Raw genomic sequence first — 21,454 nt, 5'->3', positions numbered from 1 at the left:
TTACTTAGCAGATGTTCATGCTAATGAAACAAATCTGGAGGAAATACATATTCATTATCCATAAGATTCCTGCTAACCATCACCTGCATTCATTTAATCAGTTTAGCTCATTATGCTGTTTTGCAGTCAAATTAATCATTTTAGCATAAATACACTCCTTAGACAAGATTTAATCAGTATTTAATTCCATGACACTGGAATTCATATATACAGTATATATGTATATATATATATATATATATATATATAGAGACCGCGCACGATGCACACTGTTCCAAACGCGCGCGAGAGAGTCTTGTGCTCAAGCGGAAAACGGCAACATGTCATTTATAAATGGTCGGTCTGGTGAGAATCGATGCAAAATGGACCGACTGAAGAATTGTGTAGTCTTCTCTATCGATAAGTAAAACGCTTCTAAGTTCTTAAATGCGCGTGATTGTCTCTTGACTCTTGTTGAACGCAGCCACGAGCGCAACACACTCTGTAGTCAGATGCAGTGCCATGCACAGTGTGACAACTGGTCTAACTAGTGCCTCTGGGAGAGAACGTGATCGATTGATTAATGGTTTAGAGTTAAAGTACAGACGAGGACAAACTGGACTGAATCCTGAATCGAATCAATGGGTAAAATACATTTATGAAACAGGTCAATGCCCAGTAGTTCAGGAGAAGAAAAATGTTTTATAGTATTATAACATTTATTATTATAACCCCCAAAAAATTGTATAGTATTAAGTTAGATATATATTTAATCACATAAGGATCATGGAACATTTGTGCATTAATGCAGCATTAAAGATCTCGACATGCTGTTGCCTCAACAAAAAGAGGCTCCTGTGTTTCTTGGTGCGCACACATGATGGATAAATTGCATTAGACATGCAACAATTTATTAACCACATCATGCCATTGTCATATTGGTTGCTCATGGTGCTACAGTAAGAGACAATCATTTTCATACTTCTCACAATGAAAGAACCAAAACCAAAATTATATAATGTACACATTATATCAAACTAGACAGTTTAAACAAACGCACTGGTTAAGCTGTCAGTCACCATCTTCATGGCAGTCATTTTATAAATTAGTTTTATTTCCTAAACCCTGAGCTTAATGAAATTCAGTATGCAATTTCTTGTGCACATATTGTAACCTTGGGAGAAATGTAAAATACGGCTGGGGCAATGAGACTGGTTTACAGAGCAACTGCAGCTGAAAATGATGCACATTTGATGGTTATCATCACAATATTTGAGGATTGTTATAAATGCAATGCATGTTCTCTCTGCACATAGCAGTGCAAAATGGCCAATTGTTATACAGTAAATTACAAACTTCAATAAGATCACAAACAGCCTAAAATGCAAGGAAAAGCAATATAATAAGGCCTAACACTGGGAAAGTATATCATCCCCATGACAGTTAAAATGTGTTTAACAGTCTCTTAAATAAGATTGAGTGGCATTATTGCAGTTGCAGGGGATTTGAAGCTTTTATTTTACTTAGCAGATGTTCATGCTAATGAAACAAATCTGGAGGAAATACATATTCATTATCCATAAGATTCCTGCTAACCATCACCTGCATTCATTTAATCAGTTTAGCTCATTATGCTGTTTTGCAGTCATTTTAGCATTTTTAGCATAAATACACTCCTTAGACAAGATTTAATCAGTATTTAATTCCATGACACTGGATACAGTATATACAGTATATATATATATATATATATATATATATATATATATTTCCAGTCTACATCTTCTACATCACAGCTTTCAAATCAAATATATACAGGAATTTTTTGTGTGTTCCACTTATAAAATAACAGCAAGGTTTATAACAACATGAGGGTCAGTATTAATCACAGTTTATAAATCAAATAATTTTCATTTTGGATGAACTTCCTGCAAGCTGAGCCTGTTGGCATCACTGGAGATAGAATGTTTTTAATGCTAATAATCAATGTCTCTTAACCAAAGATTTATTCGGCTGTTGAGAATCAAATGTCAAAGCTGACATTAAACAGAATGACTACTGTGTTTTCAAACATTTGGGCCAAGGGACATTTTTTTTGCATTGCAAATGTATTATGTTTTGTATACTGTACATGATCTGATTCTGAAAAATGTTATATTGTGAGATATTAGTGGATTCTGAAAAATATACAAATTATGCGCTTCATGCCAAAATACAACTGCTTTTTCCTCCTCTCGCTCAGAAAGCATGATAAATGACGACATGTAAAAATTAAATTAACCTTGTGTTCTACATATTTCATCTAGACAACCAAATAACAAAATTCAGTAAATGATCCTGATAAGAGTTTCCTTAAAATCATGGCTCAGATGTTTTTCCACATCATAAACACCACTGACAGAGCAACATGCTTATCACATTCTACCAAAGGGTGAGCTTGGTGGTTCATTAGATCTCATTCCGCTTGAGGTGATACCGAAAACAAGCTGTGCTGTTCTGGAAAAGCCGTTGATAGATACATGGAGTACAAGGTCAGAGTTTACTCTCCAAGCCTTAATAAAAGATAAGGAGAGCCCACCAGACTATAAATTCCAGCAGAAGCTTCAAAAAAGACACCTCAGCTGTCATTCTTTCAGTGTCAGTGCATATGGAGGAGAAGAATGATCAAATCAGTAAGTAAGCCGAGGTTTGTTGCTCCAAGAAATATTCAATTGACAGTGAATTGCCAAGTTCCCAAGGTGCAAAATGATACAAAAACTGCTCAGGAAAATGAGCAAGCAATGTTTTTATGTGAAACTGAGAACTGAGTCTCAAATTGCTGGAGAAAATGATTTTTTTTTTTTTTTTCGGTGGTGTGATGAAGTGCAAAGTTGCTCAGATCCTACATATAAGTTTGTGTATACATGCATGAACTGCATTTCTTGTGTATTTTTTGAATAAATTACCTCCAGAACTTTGCATCAGCTTGACTCCCTTGGCACCCAATTGTTTCCATCCAACACAACTGTTGAATGTTAAAATGCAGAACATGCACATGGAGCATGGGCATCAGTCAGTCAAATATTTAAAAATTGATGATGAAGGTTGCCAGTCATGAACTGCGGAGAGACCTCGACATCGATCCACATCACATAATGTCTTCACTGTTCTAATGACGGCAGAGATGTACAGGTAAAATGAGCTGCTATATGGAGAGTCACCGCAAAGGTTTCCTCCAAAAAGTCTCGCCTCCTTTCGATTATCACATCAACATGTCACATTTGTAAAAGCCCGGGAGAAAATAAACAGCTAGCCTCATGGGCTTCACCTGCCACCATTTCTGACACAGGTCACTCAGAGCCATAACCAATATACACACACAATCCCATGAGCTTCTTCTGCCAGAGTGTGGAGAGAAAACAACTCTACATTAGTATCCAAATGAAAACAAAGCACAGCCCAAAATTGATTTGTCAAATGTGCACAATTTGTCAAACGTACAGTACATCCAACCAAGAGGGAACATAATTTCTGGTATTATAAAGGTAGTTTTCAGCTTGAAAAAAAATCAGTATTTCTTGTTTACTTGAAAATGGGGTAATTGAATGTAAGTGTTGCAGATCTAAACTCCTTTGGACTGAACCTTTCAGAAATCGATGGAAAAGTGATTGCTAGACTGAGATGGTGCATTACTGTAAGAAGTGATTTGAAGAAATTTCAATCCTGACTGTCAATGTCACAAACGTGAAGTGTAAATAAGTGTCTGTGTTAAAAAAGCAAAAAAAAGTTACATTTTCTTGATAGTAAGCATCAATAGCAAGGCTTGAGAATCTGAGGCTATATGTTGATTAGTCCCTCAGGCCCAATTCTTGCTGTCAATTCTATCAGTCATACACAAATATTTCCTATCTGCCAATGTTCATTTAATGTCAAGTCTTTTGGGCATTATCGACTCCCTTACAGTGTAGTTCAGTGACCCTTTAACTTCAGCTAATGAGGTGTTCAATACTCTCCTAGCAGTCTTACACAGCACATTCTGCAGCTAGGGGTCTAAAACAAGTGTAATATTAATGAAGCATTCATGAACGTCCAACATAAGCCTATGAATCAAAAGGTGACTTAAGTCATAACCTTGAATACATACACATGTGTGAACAAATCAAGGTTTTCTGAGCCTCAACACAGAGTTTGAATAGCATTACAATATCAGCCTTGGATTCGTGACATGAGAATAAGTTGACTGGTCAGACACTTGGGTTTGACGCTGAAACTCGAGTTGGGTACCTTGTTAAGCTTTCCTGTCAATCATGTTTGACTGACAAAGACAGTTTTCAGACAGTAATACTGACTCAAACTTCCATTTTTCCCTTGAAATATACAAAAAAAACATAATAATTATATTATAATTCTGCTAAATTATGATTTGGTAAAGCAGTGTTTAGAATAAATTATCTTACCACAGGCTTTGTCACATGACCTTAGTTCGTGGTAATCGTGGTAATATCATTGCTGTATATGGAGGGTCAGTGAGCTCTCAGATTCCATCAAAAATATCTTTATTTGTGTTCCGAAGATGAACGAAGGTCTTACGGACATGAGTGTGAGTAATTAATGACAGAATTTTTTGGGGTGAACTATCCCTTTAATAAACTCCTAATTTGCTGCTTATTAATACTTAGTAAGGTAGTAGTTAAGTTTAGGTATTGGGTAGGATTAGGGATGAAGAATACGGTCATGCAGAATATGTGCTTTATAAGAACTTATAAACAGCTGATATGTTAATAATAGGCATGCTAATAAGCAAATGGTGAGAATCGGTCCCTATAAAGTGTTACCCATTCAGCTTTTAGAATTTTGATATTGTATTGCTCCAATTAAAAAATAAATTAAAAAATAAATTAAATGTAAAATATCAGATAAAAGTAAAAACAATTAGGTCACACTCAATTCCAATATCCATGAATTAAAGCAATAGTCCTGAAACTGGCTGAACATTTTGGAGAACCTCTAGGTGTCTATATCAAGTGCCTCAAGGCTTTCCCTTTATGATGGGGTTGCTGTCTTTAGAGCTCTTGAAGGAAAATATGGGATCCACTTTGTTCCTCCGAAAAGTGGCATTTTTCAAAGGGTGCCTGGAGGTTCTCTAGTGGGTTCTTCAACAGTGCACCAATGTGTGTCCTGTTTTTACATGGTATTAAAGGGATAGTTCACCCAAAAATTAAAATTCTGTCATCATTTACTCACCCTCCATTTATTCCAAATCTGTTTGAGTTTCTTTCTTCTGCTGAACACAAAATAATATATTTTGAAGAATGTGGATAACCAAACAGTTGACAGTAGCCCTAGTATTTTTTTTTCCATACTATGGAAGTCAATGGCTAGTGTCAACTGATTAAAACCCATACAGGCTTGGAACAACTTGAGGGTGAGTAAATGATGACAGAATTTTTGGGAGAACTATCCCTTTAACATCCTTTTAGACTATGCAATTACAAGAGGTCAGGCAAGACACTAATAATCACTAATAACGAATGCAGTACTGATATACAGTATAGTGCATCTTTATGTTGATAAAGCACAAACTAATGAACTGACAGAGATTAAAACCCTTGTTTTAGCAGAGTTTCTTTTCTTCTGTTCAGGATGCATTGGGCCATATAAGCGTGTAAGTGGCATTTGAGAAACCCTGAATGGTGTCTCTTTTCATTTTCACAGTGGTTAAGGAAGCAAAAATGGCACATTCACATAAGCAATCAAGCTGTTTCTCTGTCCAAGACTATAACTTAGACAGAAAAAAGTCAGTAGATACGGGGGCACAGATGGAGTCAGCTCAAAAAGGTTGTTTCATTTCCCTCCAAACAAATCTGTCTGAATGGGCTCCATGCTGTTGTCTATGATTTATGCAAGATCACACAGGTTCATGTGGTTTAAAGGAAGCACATTTCTTGTTTTGCCAGCTTACCTGGTAAAAGGAAGTCAAAGAATAATGTAAAAGGAAATAGGAAAGAATTGCTCATGTCTTCTCAAATTCTGTCCCTCGGTCGGGTCACAAGATTTAATACTGTCTAAAGTAACATTTTAGAAGGTGAAGTACGCTGTCAGCAATGTCCTGTAACAAAGGAAATGATGCGCTTCAGACAGGGCTGAGCGATTTTATTTGAAACCAACTGCTACATTTTCCTCCACAGTACAATTATAAGCCTGCAAAAAGAAAAGTTGGTTATAAACCAAGTCTTGTCCATCACTATGCTTTTAAAAAAGTTTTTTAAGCCAAGTCCCATTCCAGCTGAAATGCTTTCATAACCGTTTTACAAATTACAAAAGAAAGTGATGACTAAGATACATATTCCCAGCCATAGAGAAAGTACCAACCCTGAGGTGCTTCACATACTGTAAGTGCTACACTGTAACTGTGCTTCTCACATTATCTTCCTCATCCATCATTTCCATGTCGACCTCAAGGCACAAAGGCCTCAGCAGAACACATTGCCAGAACTTCATACACATCTTCTCAGAAACGCTCAAATAAATGCAAGTGACATTGGCATCGCTGAGATTTCATGGTTGTCACTCAGTGCTCGAGAGGGAAGATTTCTCTGAGGAGTTACACAAAGAATTGCAGAAGCCACCAAATTAGCAGAATCAGGATGCAGTCATTTAATTGACTTTGATGTATTTTATGTTTATTAATTTCAGAAACCTTGAGCTTCTCCACTACTAACGCATTGATGAGCAATCACTAAATGCTCCACGTTACCTGCACGTCCCAGAAACCCAGTTGGGGGTCAATGCTTCATTTGCATCACATACTAAAAATTTCTCATACTCCTTTCAACGTCAAATGTTCCTCGGCTTCCCTTTCTGTTCAGATCTGAATCCTTAAAGAGGCTCATTGGTCTGGCAAGGTCTTGGCATTCTGACCGATGAAGGTTACGTCACAGACTCTGGGAAGAGGCATGACAGTGATGCAAATGTCACTGAGTCCTGATAAGAAAGTAAGAGGGCTGTTGCTTAATTTAGCATACCGTGATAATAACAATGCAGGAGCTCTGCTGTTGAATAGACTAATTAAAATTACATCATGGGTTTTCTTATCATGCTTATGGAACTGGCACATGTTTGAGCATCGAGGGAGATTCACAATTGCAGGCAATTATGAAAATTAAGATGAGATCACAAAGCACAGTGTGCTGTTTATTAAGAGAAATCAGCGTCAAAGAGCTTAGGTGGTGCACAAAAGCATCAGACAACAGCTTTTCAATTTCAATTAGCAGACTTTTAAATGTTGAAGAAATTAAACAAGATCTAAAACAAAGGAACAAAATTACTTCAAATCCCATGTCTGCACATGATGGTAAGTGATCTTTCCTTCTCACATTGCTAAAGATGATTTTGCGGTAGTCTGTAGGTTGTGATTCAAATCACTGGCTTCAATATCCCAGATATCCAGCTCCCTTTCAGTCGGTCACTACGAGTCACGTTGTGACCGACGAATTGGGATCTCGCTTAGAGAGACCAATCTACTTCGAGTGTAAACTAAACGAGCCAATGCACATTGGCATACGATGATTGCATCCAGCTGCCGCTGATCACAGCGTGAGCATAAAAAGGCAGCCGGTGCAACGCATACCAGCTTTTCGCTTCGGAGCCAAGCGACAACATCGTTCTGCTCCTACCAAACTGATTTCGTGTGTGACGAGTTAACGCACTCTAGGGAGCTTCTTGTGTTCAGCGGTGGTCGTTCCTGTGTCGAGTGGGTTGCGTACTTCAGGCTCCACTACCCCCTGTCGTGCTGCAAGCGGCCATCTCCCCTGTGCGTCTCAGCACGTAAAGGAGCATTTCCCTAAAAGAGCCTTTTTTCTCTAAAAGAGCTTACACGGGTGCGTCTTTTTAAAGACGACATATCGTCTTTTCAAAGATGCGTTTCACCCGTGCGTTTCTAGATGGTCACGATCACTGCCTCACGTGTCTGGGCATTAAACACGCTGAGGTGGCATTCGTGGATGAGTCATGTTCCCATTGTGGGAAGATGACCATCTCGGAGCTGCAGGCCAGGCCCCGTTACCTCCAGGAGGGGCGGAGCTCCGTTGCCTCTGCCGTGATCTAGTGTTCGTCCTGGCGGCAGCCAGGCGAGGGCTACTTCGGGCAGTAGCACGGGCGGTCTGAGGGTTACAGTGGTGGCAAACCCCTCAGGGAACCAACCCTCGGGGGACCATCGCTCCTCTAGTGCTTCGCAACTAGTTGAGCCGCCAAAGGAACGCGCTGGGCCCTCTTCAAAAGGCGTATCAGAGGTATTTTTCGGTGCTCCTCCAGACGACCGGATGTCGATCACTGCATCGGAGGGAGAGCTCTCAGGAGAGGAAGATTCGGCTGCGCTGCCACCCTCCTGGACGGTGGCAATGCCTGAATCGGATCCGGAGATGTCGGCTATGCTTTCCCAGGCTGCCGAGAGAGTAGGGCTCGAGTGGAAACCTCCACCGCGTCCCGAGCCCTCGAGATTGGACGATTGGTTTCTCAGGGTGGCTGGTTCTTTCTTCCCAGAGGTGCATGAGGAGCTCACCAGGTCATGGACAGCACCTTTTACTGCCTTGAAGAGGTGTTAGTGAGGCCAGCAGGGGGTGCTCACCCTGTGGTCGGTGTGGGCCCTAACGCCCCAGTATAGTGACGGGGACACTATACTGTCAAAAAGCACCGTCCTTCGGATGAGAATGACCTGTGGTCATTAAAAATCCGAGGATGTCTTTCGAAAAGAGTAGAGGTGTGACCTCGGCATCCTGGCCAAATTCGCCAATGACCATCATGGCCTCCTAACAATCCCCATATCTACTGATTGGCTTCATCACTCTGTCTCCTCTCCACCAATAAGCTGGTGTGTGGTGGGCGTTCTGGCGCACTATGGCTCCCGTCGCATCATCCAGGTGGATGCTGCACACTGGTGGTGGACGAGGAGATACCCCCTCACAATGTAGAGTGCTTTGAGTGCTTAGGAAAGCAGAAAAAAGTGTTATATAAATGTAATGAATTATTATTATTATTATTATTATAGAGACCTAAGTGGATCCCATATGTGTAAAGTCCACGGTATAGCCTCAGAGCCCGTGTTTCCGCTGGCAGACTTCTGCCATTTCCAAGAGGGTTATAATCACCTCCAATCTTCCGTATGCACCTAAACGGTTGTTCATATGTGTAAGTGCTTCCGAAACCTCCTTCAGGAAGGATGGAACGTTCCTGTTCCAAGTGGTACAGGTACGTTTTCCCAGTGTTATCCAATCTCACTGAGTGGGTAATGCTACGACAACAGTGACTGGTCTCTTGTTGCGAGCCCCGCCTTACACCAAAAAGGGGCACAGGTGGCTCGCACAGGAAACTGGAAGGGGCAGCATCCATGGCGCTTTGGTAGGGATCCCAATCCGTCGGTCACAACGTGACTCATAATGATCGACTGAAAGGGAACGACTCGCTTACGTATGTAACCCTCGTTCCCTGAAGGAGGGAACGGAGACGTCACATCCTGTCGCCACAGCTGCTGTACCACCACTGAGCGGCCGGGTCAACGGCTCGGCACCTCAGCGAAAACCTGGTATGCGTTGCACCGGCTGCCTTTTTATGCTCACGCTGTGATCAGCGGCAGCTGGATGCAATCATCGCATGCCAATGTCCATTGGCTCGTTTAGTTTACACTCGAAGTAGATTGGTCTCTCTAAGCGAGATCCCAATTCGTCGGTCACGACGTGACGTCTCCGTTCCCTCCTTCAGGGAACGAGGGTTACATACGTAACCGAGACGTTTCAATGTGTACATATATTCAGTGTAAGAACCTGTTTGACGTAAACACAAGTAATCACTTGTGATCAAGTGGAGGAAACGGTTCTGACAGGAACTACAATACTTGTACTAGTTTTAAGTGGTGAATTCAGCTATCACAATCACAGTTTCAATAAAAGGCATAGAAATTCAAGTACTGCCATGCAGTCTCCATATACAAACAATGGCAGTACAATAACCTACAGTATAATGCAGGCTTTCAAGTGCTACAAGAGCCTATAGGCGACGCAGGCAATTGCTTAGACTTCCCAGGGGAGCTACTAGCGTTCATTCAAACCATATAGATCACAACTTGGAAGTGAGGACATTTAACACTCCATCTACTCTGGAAGCGGAAACTAAGTCTGTCATATCATAAATCAAAAATCAGTCTATATTTGGTTACAATTTGACATGCCACTCACCTCCAGAGTATGGAGAATACATTTAAGTCTAAGCACACATGGATTTCAACATCTAGCTCACAAACCACAATAGCGCTTACAAAAGATAAAGGCATTCAAGAGAACAACATCGTAAAAGCTGTAAACCGTTAAAGAATAAATAGTAACAATGTAATCTGCATAAATTATTCATCCTTCTATAACCATGCAAAATATCATTATTCACAGATTCCACGCCTTGCTCAAAAACACTCATACTCAACAAAAACAAAAACATGAAAATATTCGTCTGAGCTATTTAAAGCATGCTTTGTCTTCACAGTGCTTGCTGTTTAATATTTAAAGCACTTTTGCATTTCAGAAACTGTGCTTGTCAAAGGATCAAATTTGCAGGTTTTTCAAAAACAATATGGGGAACGAAGTCAGTGGGAAATATGAGTAATTAATTTAACCAAACAAGCTTTTCTAGAAGAATAGTTCATAGTTATTACAAAAATGTATTTCTTACTGTTTACATTATTTATTTTTTTATGAACATTTTTAATGAAAGAGCACTTTCTGTGAAATGTGTTATAATCATTTTTATACATAATTTTGCCCCAGTTGATCTAAATAAACATACATATACACAATGTAAAAATGTTTTTTTTTTTTTTTTTTTAGTTTTAACTAAAACAGATTATTGGAGTACATTTAGAAACAGGATTTCATGTATAATTCAACATGTGAATTGTAAATGTTTGTGAAATTTAAGTACTTTTTAAGTAAATCCTATTCCATATTTTTCCAGTATGTGATTATATGAGTATATACAGTATAGCGGGATTATAATTTGAGCCTTCTTTCAGAAAGAAAAGAGACCACTCATTATATTGCAGTGGTTCTATGTATGCTTTTATGTTGTGACGATTTTTGGCAGGCCTATTTTAAATTCCTCACCCAGTTCTCCAGAAACAGGCTGGCCCTGAGTGCTACTGTCACAGGATTTCATTTTCCCAATAGGTCACCTTTCTTGCCTGCTAGAACTGCTTCGGTCAACTGCAAATGCTATTATCATGAAGTAAATTGTTTAGGAGAAACAATAGCACAGGTCAGTTACACACACTAATAGAAAGGGACAGGTAAAGTGCTGAAGCGTTCTAAGAAACGAATAGGAAACAACAGGAAGTACCAGCTTGTAAGACCAAAACGCAGGTGCCTACATGCTATGGTGCATCGTTCTGCCACCAGACTCCAAAACACTCTGGTGTGAGCTGCCCGTGTGACTTCCACTTACTGCTCAGATCAGAGCGTTTGATGACAATACTCTGTGAGACACAGTGTTCCCTACTGATAGACCCTTGTTGAAAACCCATCTCTTTCGAAGCTACTTGACTTCATCATAAAAAAAATAAAATAAAAAAAAATAACTCTCTCTCTTTATTTATTCCTTCTCTTTCTAGCTTGTACTTATTTGAACAATGTCTAAGAACTTGGTATTACAACCACTTCCTGTGTCTGTTTGCCTCTTAAGAAGAATCGCTTTATGTATCCCCCAATTGTAAGTCGCTTTGGATAAAAGCGTCTGCTAAATGACTAAATGTAAATGTAAATGTTGTTGCGGCACCATTTCTTTTGTATAAGAAATTGCGCACAGCGAGTTAAATTGGCTCTTCCAATCAGCTTTTTCGAAAAATCCGCCTGTGCTCTCACAGATGCGGTGGGCTTCTGAGTGTCCCTGTGATGAAGGGCCAAATGGGACAATAAAATTGCTTGACTGACCACTCATGTTTGATGTGAGGCAAAATGACCCTCAATAGTGTAGATGTTACTAAATGTCCAAACCAATCTATCAGTTTGTTCTGTCTCAATGATTTTGGCTGCACCATGACTTCTTCTTTCTGTAAATCACACATTCATTCATGCATGTTCCAATCTAGCTTTCATTTAAATAACAAAAAGTTGTACCAGCATGTTCATATTCCCAACACTTGTGTAAACAAGTTAATTCAGTAAGTAATTTCTCCTTGAAGGAAAGTCATATGGTCCTTTTTGATTTGCCTCTAAAAGTCACAGACGCAGTCTAATTAATTAAACGTGTGGCTCCTGCTGCTCGAGAGATGAAACGGTGGAGGACCCTTTTCATGGCTGACATCACAGGCAATAGCTTCCTTTTTTATCTTGCTTTCCCATGGGAGACATACTTCCACTGTTCTTTCATTTTCAGCTTACATCCCTTTTCTCATCACCTCTCTGAGCAAATACAATAAGTGTCCACATGTGACAGCAAATGCCGGCAGAGAGAACAGGTGGGAATGTTCAAAATGAAAGAAGAGAGAATATTGAGACATACACACTGCAACCACTCCACATATGAGCTGGTATCCACAGGACCCCTAATCAGCTCTGACTAAATCGAAGGCTTCTTGGAAATGAAACATTGGTACAAATATGTCTCCTTTCATTTAAAGTACCTCAAATTTTACAAAATTTAAAACTGACTGCTGCTGCATACCTGTAGAACTGCAATTGCATTATCAATAATGCAGGCAAAGGAAAACTGAAGGAAGCCACAGGAAGAAACACGTCATGGATAAAAGCAGTTCTGTACAAACTGGCATGTGAAAAAAAGCATAGGCAGAGTTAGCTATTACAGGGCCTGGGCTAAGCAAGTGCATTTTTTTTTTAAATGTCAAAAAGTCTGCCTTTTCAAATCTTTGCAGTTTTACAAAACCACTTAAATACGTACATGCCCTTTAACTAAAAATGCGGATTTTAATGCACTAAAATTGTCTGCGAATGTTTTGAGAATCCAGTTAAGGTTAAGGATAAAAATTATGAATGTATTTTTAGATGCATGTACCTTTCTCTATCTCAGATTAAAGCAACAAATAGGATAGGCCTACTTCACAAGCTGCTTCTAAATACTCAGTTGATTCTTCTTTGTTTCTTGTTGTGATTTGGAAACCGATCAAAGTATGCCATTATGGAGGAGGACACATCACGTGGAGGCCATAAACGAGGTGAAATTATGCAAAAAGAGGATCTAATCAGCTGCATCCTATGCGGGAGTCTTTTTTGTCGAAACACCCTCATTCCCCTCCACTTCACGTCACAAAAGTTTCGCTTTACCTTAGCATTTTAAATAACAAAGTTATTTTAATAATATTAGGGATATTATTTGCAGCTTCCCTTTGTATTTACGCTTAATTGAGCAATATTGTTTGGGAAAACTAGGGATTCCATGAAAAGGAATGACTTGATTTCATGTGTTTATTATTTTATACATTTTCAGGTTTTGAAGAGGAAAGGGTCATTAATCTTTGGTCCTCTGCTGCACCCTTGTGCCCATCAAGTACATTACTTGGTAATGTGATTTTCTTAAAAAAAAAATGTTGTCTCAATTGCCAACTAACAAGTTGCATGAAAAACAATTTCATATGGAACGATATTGCTGATTTGAGAGCTTCCAGTATGCACTGCCACATGAATAAATGATGCAGATAGTGTTTATAGGCATGCTGCTTTTCTCTTATCAGGATTTAAGCTTCTTTAAAATTAAAAGCACAGAGCTCATATTTGCAGGTATTGTCTCTCGTTTTTTAGAGTTTGCTTTATGCAAAAATCATATAGAAATATTTAATATGTTAGAAAGAAATACAAATTAAACTGGTATTGCTAATTGATCATTTGCCAGACTAGAAATCTGTTGTTGCCTTGACAATAATTTATTGGCTGCACAAGACATTTTGCATGTGAATCAACAAATTCAAAGTAGTGTTACTAAGGACAATAATTAATACGTTTTTGTTTTTAATTTGACTGTATATAGTATTTAGATTTTATTCTCTCTTTTATTATAAAACAGTCTCATAAGGTCTTATCCTATGGCTCCTTATCTTTCTTTTCCTCTTTGGTTGCTTCCTCCGTTTTTTCCTCCTCTTTTTCTTCCGTCTTTTCCTTGTCTTCTTCTAACTTCTCTTTCTCTGGCTCTTCCTCTTTCTTTTGCTCTTCCATTTCTTCCTTCTTTTCCATCTCCTCCTCTTCATCTTCGTCCTCCACCACCTCTCCAGCAAAGCGCTCTATCTGAGCAATCCGCCATTTGATATCCTTTCGCATTTCTTCCTGTTCTGCCAGCAGCTTCTTCACCTTGGTCTGCATGATTTGCATCGTGTTGCAGAATCTGTCTCCCTTTTTCCTCTAGCATGGCCTTAGCATCTGGATATTCAGTCAAAGCCTCCATCAGATCATCTTTGGACAGGCAAAAGAGGTCTGAGTATCCTATGCTTCGGATATTGGCCGTTCTACGGTTCCCGGCCTTGCTGCCCTTGATGTTTAGAATGCTGATTTCTCCAAAGTAGCTTCCATCGCCAAGGACAACAAATTGAGTGACACCATCGTCAGCCACAACAGCGAGTTTGCCATCCTTTATGATGTACATCTCCCGACCAATATCGCCCTTGCGACTGATGTAGTCACCGGGACTGAAGACTTGTGGGCGAAGCTTCAACATCAACTCGATCAGCAGCCCTGCTTCACAGTCGGCAAAGTTCCGCACCTTCTTGAGGGTATCTAAGTGCACGTTCATGCCTATCTCCGCCCGTAACTTGTCTGGCAGTTACCTCAGAACCTCTCGTTCATCTTGTGCTTTCTTGTTAGTCCACAGGAAGTCAAACCACTTGATGACACATATGCATGTACTGCTTGATGTTATCGATCATGGCTTGAAACTGAGCCTGCGCCGCATTCATATTAGAGATCATTGTAGCAATGTTACCCACAATGGTGGCAAAGATCAAGACACCCACCAGGAAGTCAGCCACATGAAAGAGGAATTCAGAGTCTAGCTCTGGAGACAGCATCTCTCCGATGGTGGTGAGGGTAAGAGTGGACCAGTAGAGGCTGAAGGAATATTTTCGCATCAGCTCTCCGAACTCATCTTCTGTGAGAGCGGGATACACCCATGGATCTGATCCGAACCCAATGGCCTTGGAGAAGGATAAGTAGAGGCATGCGTTCCAGTGGATGATAATATACATGATCAAAGTGCAGATTCGGAAGATGTTGTGGTAGTTGGTCATGGTTTCTGAGATTGTGAAGAACTCAAACATGCGGTTGAGGCGGAGCAATTTGTTTATGCGGATCTCTGGGTAGTCTAACCCTAAAACGAAGTAGAAGATGTCCGTGGGTAGCATAGAGAGCATGGAGACTGTCTTTATACCGCTGAAGAAGAAGCTTTTCGTCTTTGACTAGTAAGCCCTGTTCCAGGTAACCTGGTTAAAGAAAGGTGGCATGAAAACATGACACAAATCGGTCACTAAACTTTGTCGCTTCATTAAAGAGAGACATCTGATCGCACTACTGATGTTAGATCAACATGTTCGTGCCCTGAAGCCCATGTCAGCCAAATAAAGTAGGTCAGAGGTGCAGCTCCTCAAAGCAGGCTCTATGAGTCAAAGAGACACAATTTAAAAGCTCTCAAAAGCATTACACCCATTTATCAAGCTTCCAAAATGTATATATAACTGAATATATTGCTTTCATCATATTTATTAGAGAATATGAATGACTAACGGAGACGTAAGGAAGCACACTTCAGAGGTTAATAAACAGGAGATATCTTCTATTTGTATTCTTCTCTCATCTCCTGGTATCCTCATCTTATTAAAACATGAACATTTAATTATTACCTTGCAATTATAGCTGTCCAATTGTACATGACAGGAATTGTGATTATAAGCAGCCATTGATAGTACAGGAGTCCTGCTGGGTTAATCACAAACAACTCCTTAGGCCTTGAGAAAATGAAGTTGACATGAGCAATAATCAATGGTGATAACTTTGAACTTTGGAAAATCACAGAGTAGAAATGACGGATTAAAAGTCTGATGCCAACCCCTTCTTTTTCTTTTTCTTTTTCTTTTTCTTTTTCTTTTTCTTTCTCCTTTTCCTTTTCGTTTTCCTTCTCTTTTTCGTTTTCCTTTTCTTTTCTCTTTTCTTTTTCTTTTCTTTTTCATTTTCTTTTTCTTTTTCATCCTTTTGTTTCTTCTCTGTTTTTTTTTCTTCTCTTTCTTTTCTTTTTTTTTCCCTATAAGATAAGACAGCAAAATATCTAAACATTATTTATATCCAGACTATCTCAGTTAAGAAACACGTGGTATGCTACTGTCACGTTTCACTACGGTGCGGGAGCGCGGAGCGAGGAACGAGGAGACCAGGAGTACATCAACACAGGAGATTTTAATGTCTTTAAGGGAACCAGGAAAAACACATGTAGCAGGAGAGGTTGACACATCCACAGACATTCACAATACCAGACAACCAAACTTAGAACAGGACTCAGTATAAATACACAGGACTAAAGGATGGGATGACGAGACACCTGGAACTAATGAAACAATAAACATAATTAGAACAGGAACAGGAAGAACCAAATAAAGGGCATGGAAACACATGGGGAGCAAAACACACACAAAACACGGAACAGAGTCTGACAGCTACTTCTTTCTTCTCCTTCTTTTCTTTTTTCTCCTTTTTCTTTTTCTTCTTGTCTTCCCTACAGAGAGAAAAATACTACTTATATTTAATGATCTTTGATTACTCTTCATTGTTGTTGCTGTTGTTTATGTTAAATACACGTCCTGCATTTGGAGCTGGAATTGGGTCTTCACTGTCCTCCTCTGTGTCCACTTCCATTATCGGAGACATTTGGGGTGGGACTGCAATACCTCCTGATGCAGGTACAACAGTCATGATTCCTTTTCCCCTAAAGCAAAAGGCTAAAGCAGTGATTTATAATTTACACATGTTCCCATTTGTTAAAAGTCACGAAAAAAATCTACAATGGACAAAATGTTACTCTAAGAGGACGAAAATTGCCATACATTCAGATCAAAAACTCGCCAACTGTTTTGCTTTAACCTAAATCCTGTCCCATTCTCTCTTGATCAGAAGATTCGCAGAGGCCCTTAGAATTACAGACCTTCTGTCTGGTGAAATGTAAGATGCAGTCAAATTACAGCGAGTGTTTTCAAAGAAGGAGTACGCTTGTGGTTCATTTGTTCTGTTGTGCTCTGTAATGATATCTCAGACTTGCATGACCCTGAGAAGGATTTGAAGATTAATGAGAGACTAGAGTGACAAAGACAAAGCCTCCTCCCTGCCTTCTTGAATGGTATATAATTTATACTCCCTCCAACAAAAGTTCAAAGTATTGGTGAGGCCCGTCATTTATACAATTACACTGAGAATTTTAGCAACCTGTTGTTTTTATTAATGTTTCATATTCAGAACTAATTTTATGTTCATGTTTAAATGATTTCACCAGAGTGCCTCAAGTACGCATTATGTGAATGACCACGTTTGTTTGTGGTATTTATTTAACTGTAATTTCATTGTACTTATGCTGTCGCAACATTATAATGGTGTAATTTATGTGCATGTGCTTGCTAGACTGTGAGCCATAGAGTGAGAGATTTTCCTCATGTAGTAGCATCTGCCCAGTCAGCACTCTTTCAGAGATCTGCTTTATCTTATAAAACAAGCCTGCCAGCCTTACTTTCACAGCCACTCACAGGATGTGTGTTTTGAACAGGATGAAGATGTCCACATTTTTCTTATTTTGTTGAAATATCTTCTTTTTTTTTTCCATTTAGTACTGCCCTTTGGAAGCAACAGAAGACACTTGCATGTTTCCCGGAAGACAATTTAAGTACAGTGTGTGTGTGTGTGTGTGTGTGTGACTGTCTGTCTGTCTTTAGTGACTGGTTTCTTCACACAAAACTATGTTTTGTCCATTTTTATTATTTCCAAAGTGTTACATAGTTACATTTCAGTTGATTAAAGAGTCCTTTAACTGCAGTAAGACAAAAGGCATTTTATTTTAAGAAACTGAAAGAGAAGACATATAACAATTAATGCTGTCTGCAGCAGTATCGGCTCAATTCTTACAGTGAGGTTAATAAAAATTGTCATCTGCCAGGAAACATTTTCACACACAACACAACAGGAATGTGCCACACTTTGTTCCAGCAAGCCAGTAGACACCCCCTCTGTCTAGCCAAGTCCCTGTGCTACAATGTTCAGACCATAGAGTTGTGGTCTTAATGTCAGCGATGTGACTGATTGGTTAGGATATTGGGGGCGGGGCTTGTGATAATCTCTCTTACTGCACTGGCAGAGCAGCATCAGGAGCATCAGCCACCAACACCTGTTCTGCACCAGCAGCATCAGGCCCCACCAAAGTGGTGTCGATTTCCACAGCGACTGCTGGTACCTCAGGGATGAGAGACGGAACAACAGCAGCAATGACAGGTTCAACAGGAACCTCTATGGCAACATCCATGGGTGCAATCTCGTTTACAGCAGTAGCATCAACAGTTGCAGCGGTTCCAGCAGGTTCAGGTTCGGCTCCAGCCTCAGCTGCTTCTGCACCCTCTGCTTCTTCTGCCACTTCGGCCTCATCTGAGTTCAACAGAGCAGCCGGCTGGGCAGGCTGGTAGCCGTAGGGAGGGTAAAACCCACGAAACTGTGGCTATGGCAGATAGAAAAGTGGGACGGAACTCATAAAGTGCATAATGTTTAAAAATGTGTCTTTTGTATTTTGATAAGATGAAATAACCTACAGCTCCTTCCTCATCTGATCCATCTCCTGTAGGTGCGAAAAGAGCGGGGTTGAAAAAAAAGCCCTGAAAAAAAAAGTTTAAAGATCAGTGTCAATGTAATATACTGTACTTACTGTATTTCCAAATTCAAGCACACTCTTAAAAATAAAGGTTTGTAGCAATGCAAAGTAAAACCATTTTGGGTTCTCCAAGGAACTTTTCATTGAATGGTTCTTAAAATAACCCTTTTTTCTTAGTGTCATTCAATATTTTAGCCTGAAGAACTTTTTTCCACTATAAAGAACTTTTTGTAGAATGGAAAGGTTCCATGGATGTTAAAGGTTCTTTATGGAATCATTGACACCAAACCTTTATTTTTAAGAGTGTATTACCACTCTGTAGTTTTTGCAAAAAGATTAGTAGCAAAGCCATGCTAAAAGCTACAGTGTACAGTGTACAGCTACAGACTACTACTACAATTAACAAAACTAAACAGCAATGTATAATGTGTGATTTATGTTGTACCCTAAATGATACTTCACATCATAAACAGATGCTGAAAAGAAACAAAAATCATTAAAAGAAAATTACTCAAAATATTGATAACATGTTGCTAATCTGCTGTGGTACAACATGGTATAACATGCCTTGACTGACACTGACCAAAAATAGCAATAGCATGTTGCTAACCTGCTGTGGTGCTTGAGGTGAAACTTGAGGCTGGGCCTGTAAAAAGAACAAGTATTTTCAAAAATGTTTTCAAAAGGTTATCGTTTCTCCTCAAAAACTCAAAAATGTGTATGATATATGGTTTTGATAGAATGAGAGCGGTTTACATCAGCAGGTGCGGGTGCTACGGGTGCTGCAGGTGCTGCCTGTGAGGAACACAAAATGTCATCAGTTCCATGAAACAGGTTACTTCTGAGGCATGTTCACACAGTAAAGTCTTTAAATGACATGAAGTGGTCAAATTTGTAACATACAGGCAGTTGAGCACCAGTAGGAACAGCACCAAAACCCTGCAAAAACATTGATTACATTATGTTGTTATTATTATTAAACGCCTCTAATGTAGGCCTATGTCTTTAGCGCCATTGAACTGACCTGTTGCTGCAGATGTCCTAACATTCTGTAGAGTTCCATCAACTGCAGAGCTGTGTTAGCATGACCAATAATTGCCTGCTGCAGGAGAGAAAAGACAAGTGTTATACAAAATTTTAGGCCTTATATTAATATCCATTGTCATCGACTTACAGAGGTCTTACCTCATTGCTGCCACTGTCAGGGGCCTAAAATGTACAAAACAAGAGGAAAATGTCAAAATGAAACTTAGACTTTGTTATGCTGTCTTGAACTGAGAAACGAGGACTTACAGGGGCAGCTAGTGAAGAGCCCAGCAAACACATCAAGAACGCCAGCACTTTCATATTTGCTCTTATGATCCAAAAAGAAAAACAAACAAAACTTGTTGGTGTAGAAACATTAAATACTGTCAGTACATTTTTGAAAATAAAGGTTCTTCACTGGCATTCATGGTTCCATGAAGAATCTTTAACATCAGTGGAACCTTTCCATTCTACAAAAAGTTCTTTATAGTGGAAAAACATTCTTTGGATTATTAAAATGATCTTTATATTAAGTAAAATGGTTCTTTTCAGAACAGTTCTTTCAAAGGTTCTTCAGAGAACCCAGAATGGTTTGTTTATGGCATTGCTTCATAATCATCATTCTTTTCCGAACCTCTATTTTTAAGAGTGTAACATATCCATGAGTTATAACTCTCTAGAAATGGTAAGAGCTTACCTCTTTTTGAAAATCACAAGGACAACTGGCTGGCTTCTTGGAGTTTAAAGTTGAATGCATAACTACTGAACAAGGCTGCTATATATACTTAACAGATCATGAAACAAGCCAATCATCTCTCAGCAAAGAGGGAAATCTATTTTTTGCCTTTATTCTTAAAACAAGGTTGGAATTACAACTGTTAATGACTCATTATGTATAATTATACACTGTGAAATTCTGCTTGGTGCGCAGTTCTTCAAAAAGAGAGACGAAAAATTAAATTATCTACCCGATCCTCCAGACAGGAGGGTTGTCTGTCTGTGGTGTTTGATGGTGAAGTTTGGATATATATGACTTTCAAGGGGCCCCTTTTCGCATGAGAGTGGGACTTGTGGGCGCCTGCCAAATTGATCGGTCTAATTAACACAGATCTTCACAATGAAGCTCATATTACACATTCTTCTGAACTCTTAATTACAGACTTAATGCACCATTTCTTGCTGATTCATTTGGAGATACAGTAGGTATAAATCTTTTGGCTCCTAATTGTTGTGACCACACTGACAGCTTCTTAAGTGCTGTTGCCGTCTGTGTTTTTTTACACTGTTTTCTTACTCTGTGGTTTGGAGCATTACAAGGATTGAAATGCCTTATGCTTTAGGGAACCCACATCCAGGATGTCTTCCATCTGATAAAGTGTGAACATAAAAGGTTTATAGATATCCATTTGCTGAGCTTTGCTGAAAAGATTCAGGCACATATACTCTTGCTCCCCTTCAGTCATTTTTCTAGACAAGATACATTTGAAGATGTTTCATTCATTCATTCATTGGTAGCTGTTTTTCTAGTTGTTCAATACAATATAGTTATATGTTTAAACATATAAGCTATAGCCTATATATATATATATATATATATATA

The 21,454-nt window shown here is 39.3% G+C and overlaps 1 protein-coding gene and 1 pseudogene across 1 annotated transcript; both read right to left on the bottom strand.

Moving 5' to 3' along the window:
* Nucleotides 1-14,030: 14,030 nt before the first annotated feature.
* LOC107664554 (cGMP-gated cation channel alpha-1-like) lies at nucleotides 14,031-16,919 on the bottom strand (annotated as a pseudogene).
* A 1,297-nt stretch (nucleotides 16,920-18,216) lies between these two features.
* Nucleotides 18,217-20,581, bottom strand: LOC107664558 (predicted GPI-anchored protein 58). Its single transcript, XM_016455152.1, has 9 exons — nucleotides 20,552-20,581; nucleotides 20,122-20,182; nucleotides 20,014-20,037; nucleotides 19,853-19,930; nucleotides 19,732-19,767; nucleotides 19,585-19,623; nucleotides 19,439-19,474; nucleotides 18,770-18,832; nucleotides 18,217-18,678 (listed from the first exon to the last, which is right to left on the bottom strand). Exons 2-9 carry the CDS (start codon nucleotides 20,173-20,175, stop codon nucleotides 18,310-18,312), a joined length of 699 nt encoding a protein of 232 aa, XP_016310638.1. The 5' UTR covers nucleotides 20,176-20,182; nucleotides 20,552-20,581; the 3' UTR covers nucleotides 18,217-18,309.
* Between the last annotated feature and the right edge of the window lie 873 nt (nucleotides 20,582-21,454).

This window comes from Sinocyclocheilus anshuiensis, unplaced genomic scaffold (assembly GCF_001515605.1).
Source record: "Sinocyclocheilus anshuiensis isolate Anshui unplaced genomic scaffold, SAMN03320099.WGS_v1.1 scaffold331, whole genome shotgun sequence".
NCBI classification, from domain to species: Eukaryota; Metazoa; Chordata; class Actinopteri; order Cypriniformes; family Cyprinidae; genus Sinocyclocheilus; species Sinocyclocheilus anshuiensis.
This window is presented reverse-complemented; position numbering and strand designations above follow the sequence as displayed.

What these genes read in the sequence shown, in the direction of transcription:
- LOC107664558 (XM_016455152.1), bottom strand. Translation starts at nt 20,175, where the DNA reads ATGAAAGTGCTGGCGTTCTTGATGTGTTTGCTGGGCTCTTCACTAGCT. An exon ending in TAGGACATCTGCAGCAACAG is followed by an intron (nt 19,768 to 19,852) that starts GTCAGTTCAATG and finishes ATGTTTTTGCAG; the next exon opens with GGTTTTGGTGCTGTTCCTAC. An exon ending in TAGCACCCGCACCTGCTGAT is followed by an intron (nt 19,475 to 19,584) that starts GTAAACCGCTCT and finishes TTCTTTTTACAG; the next exon opens with GCCCAGCCTCAAGTTTCACC.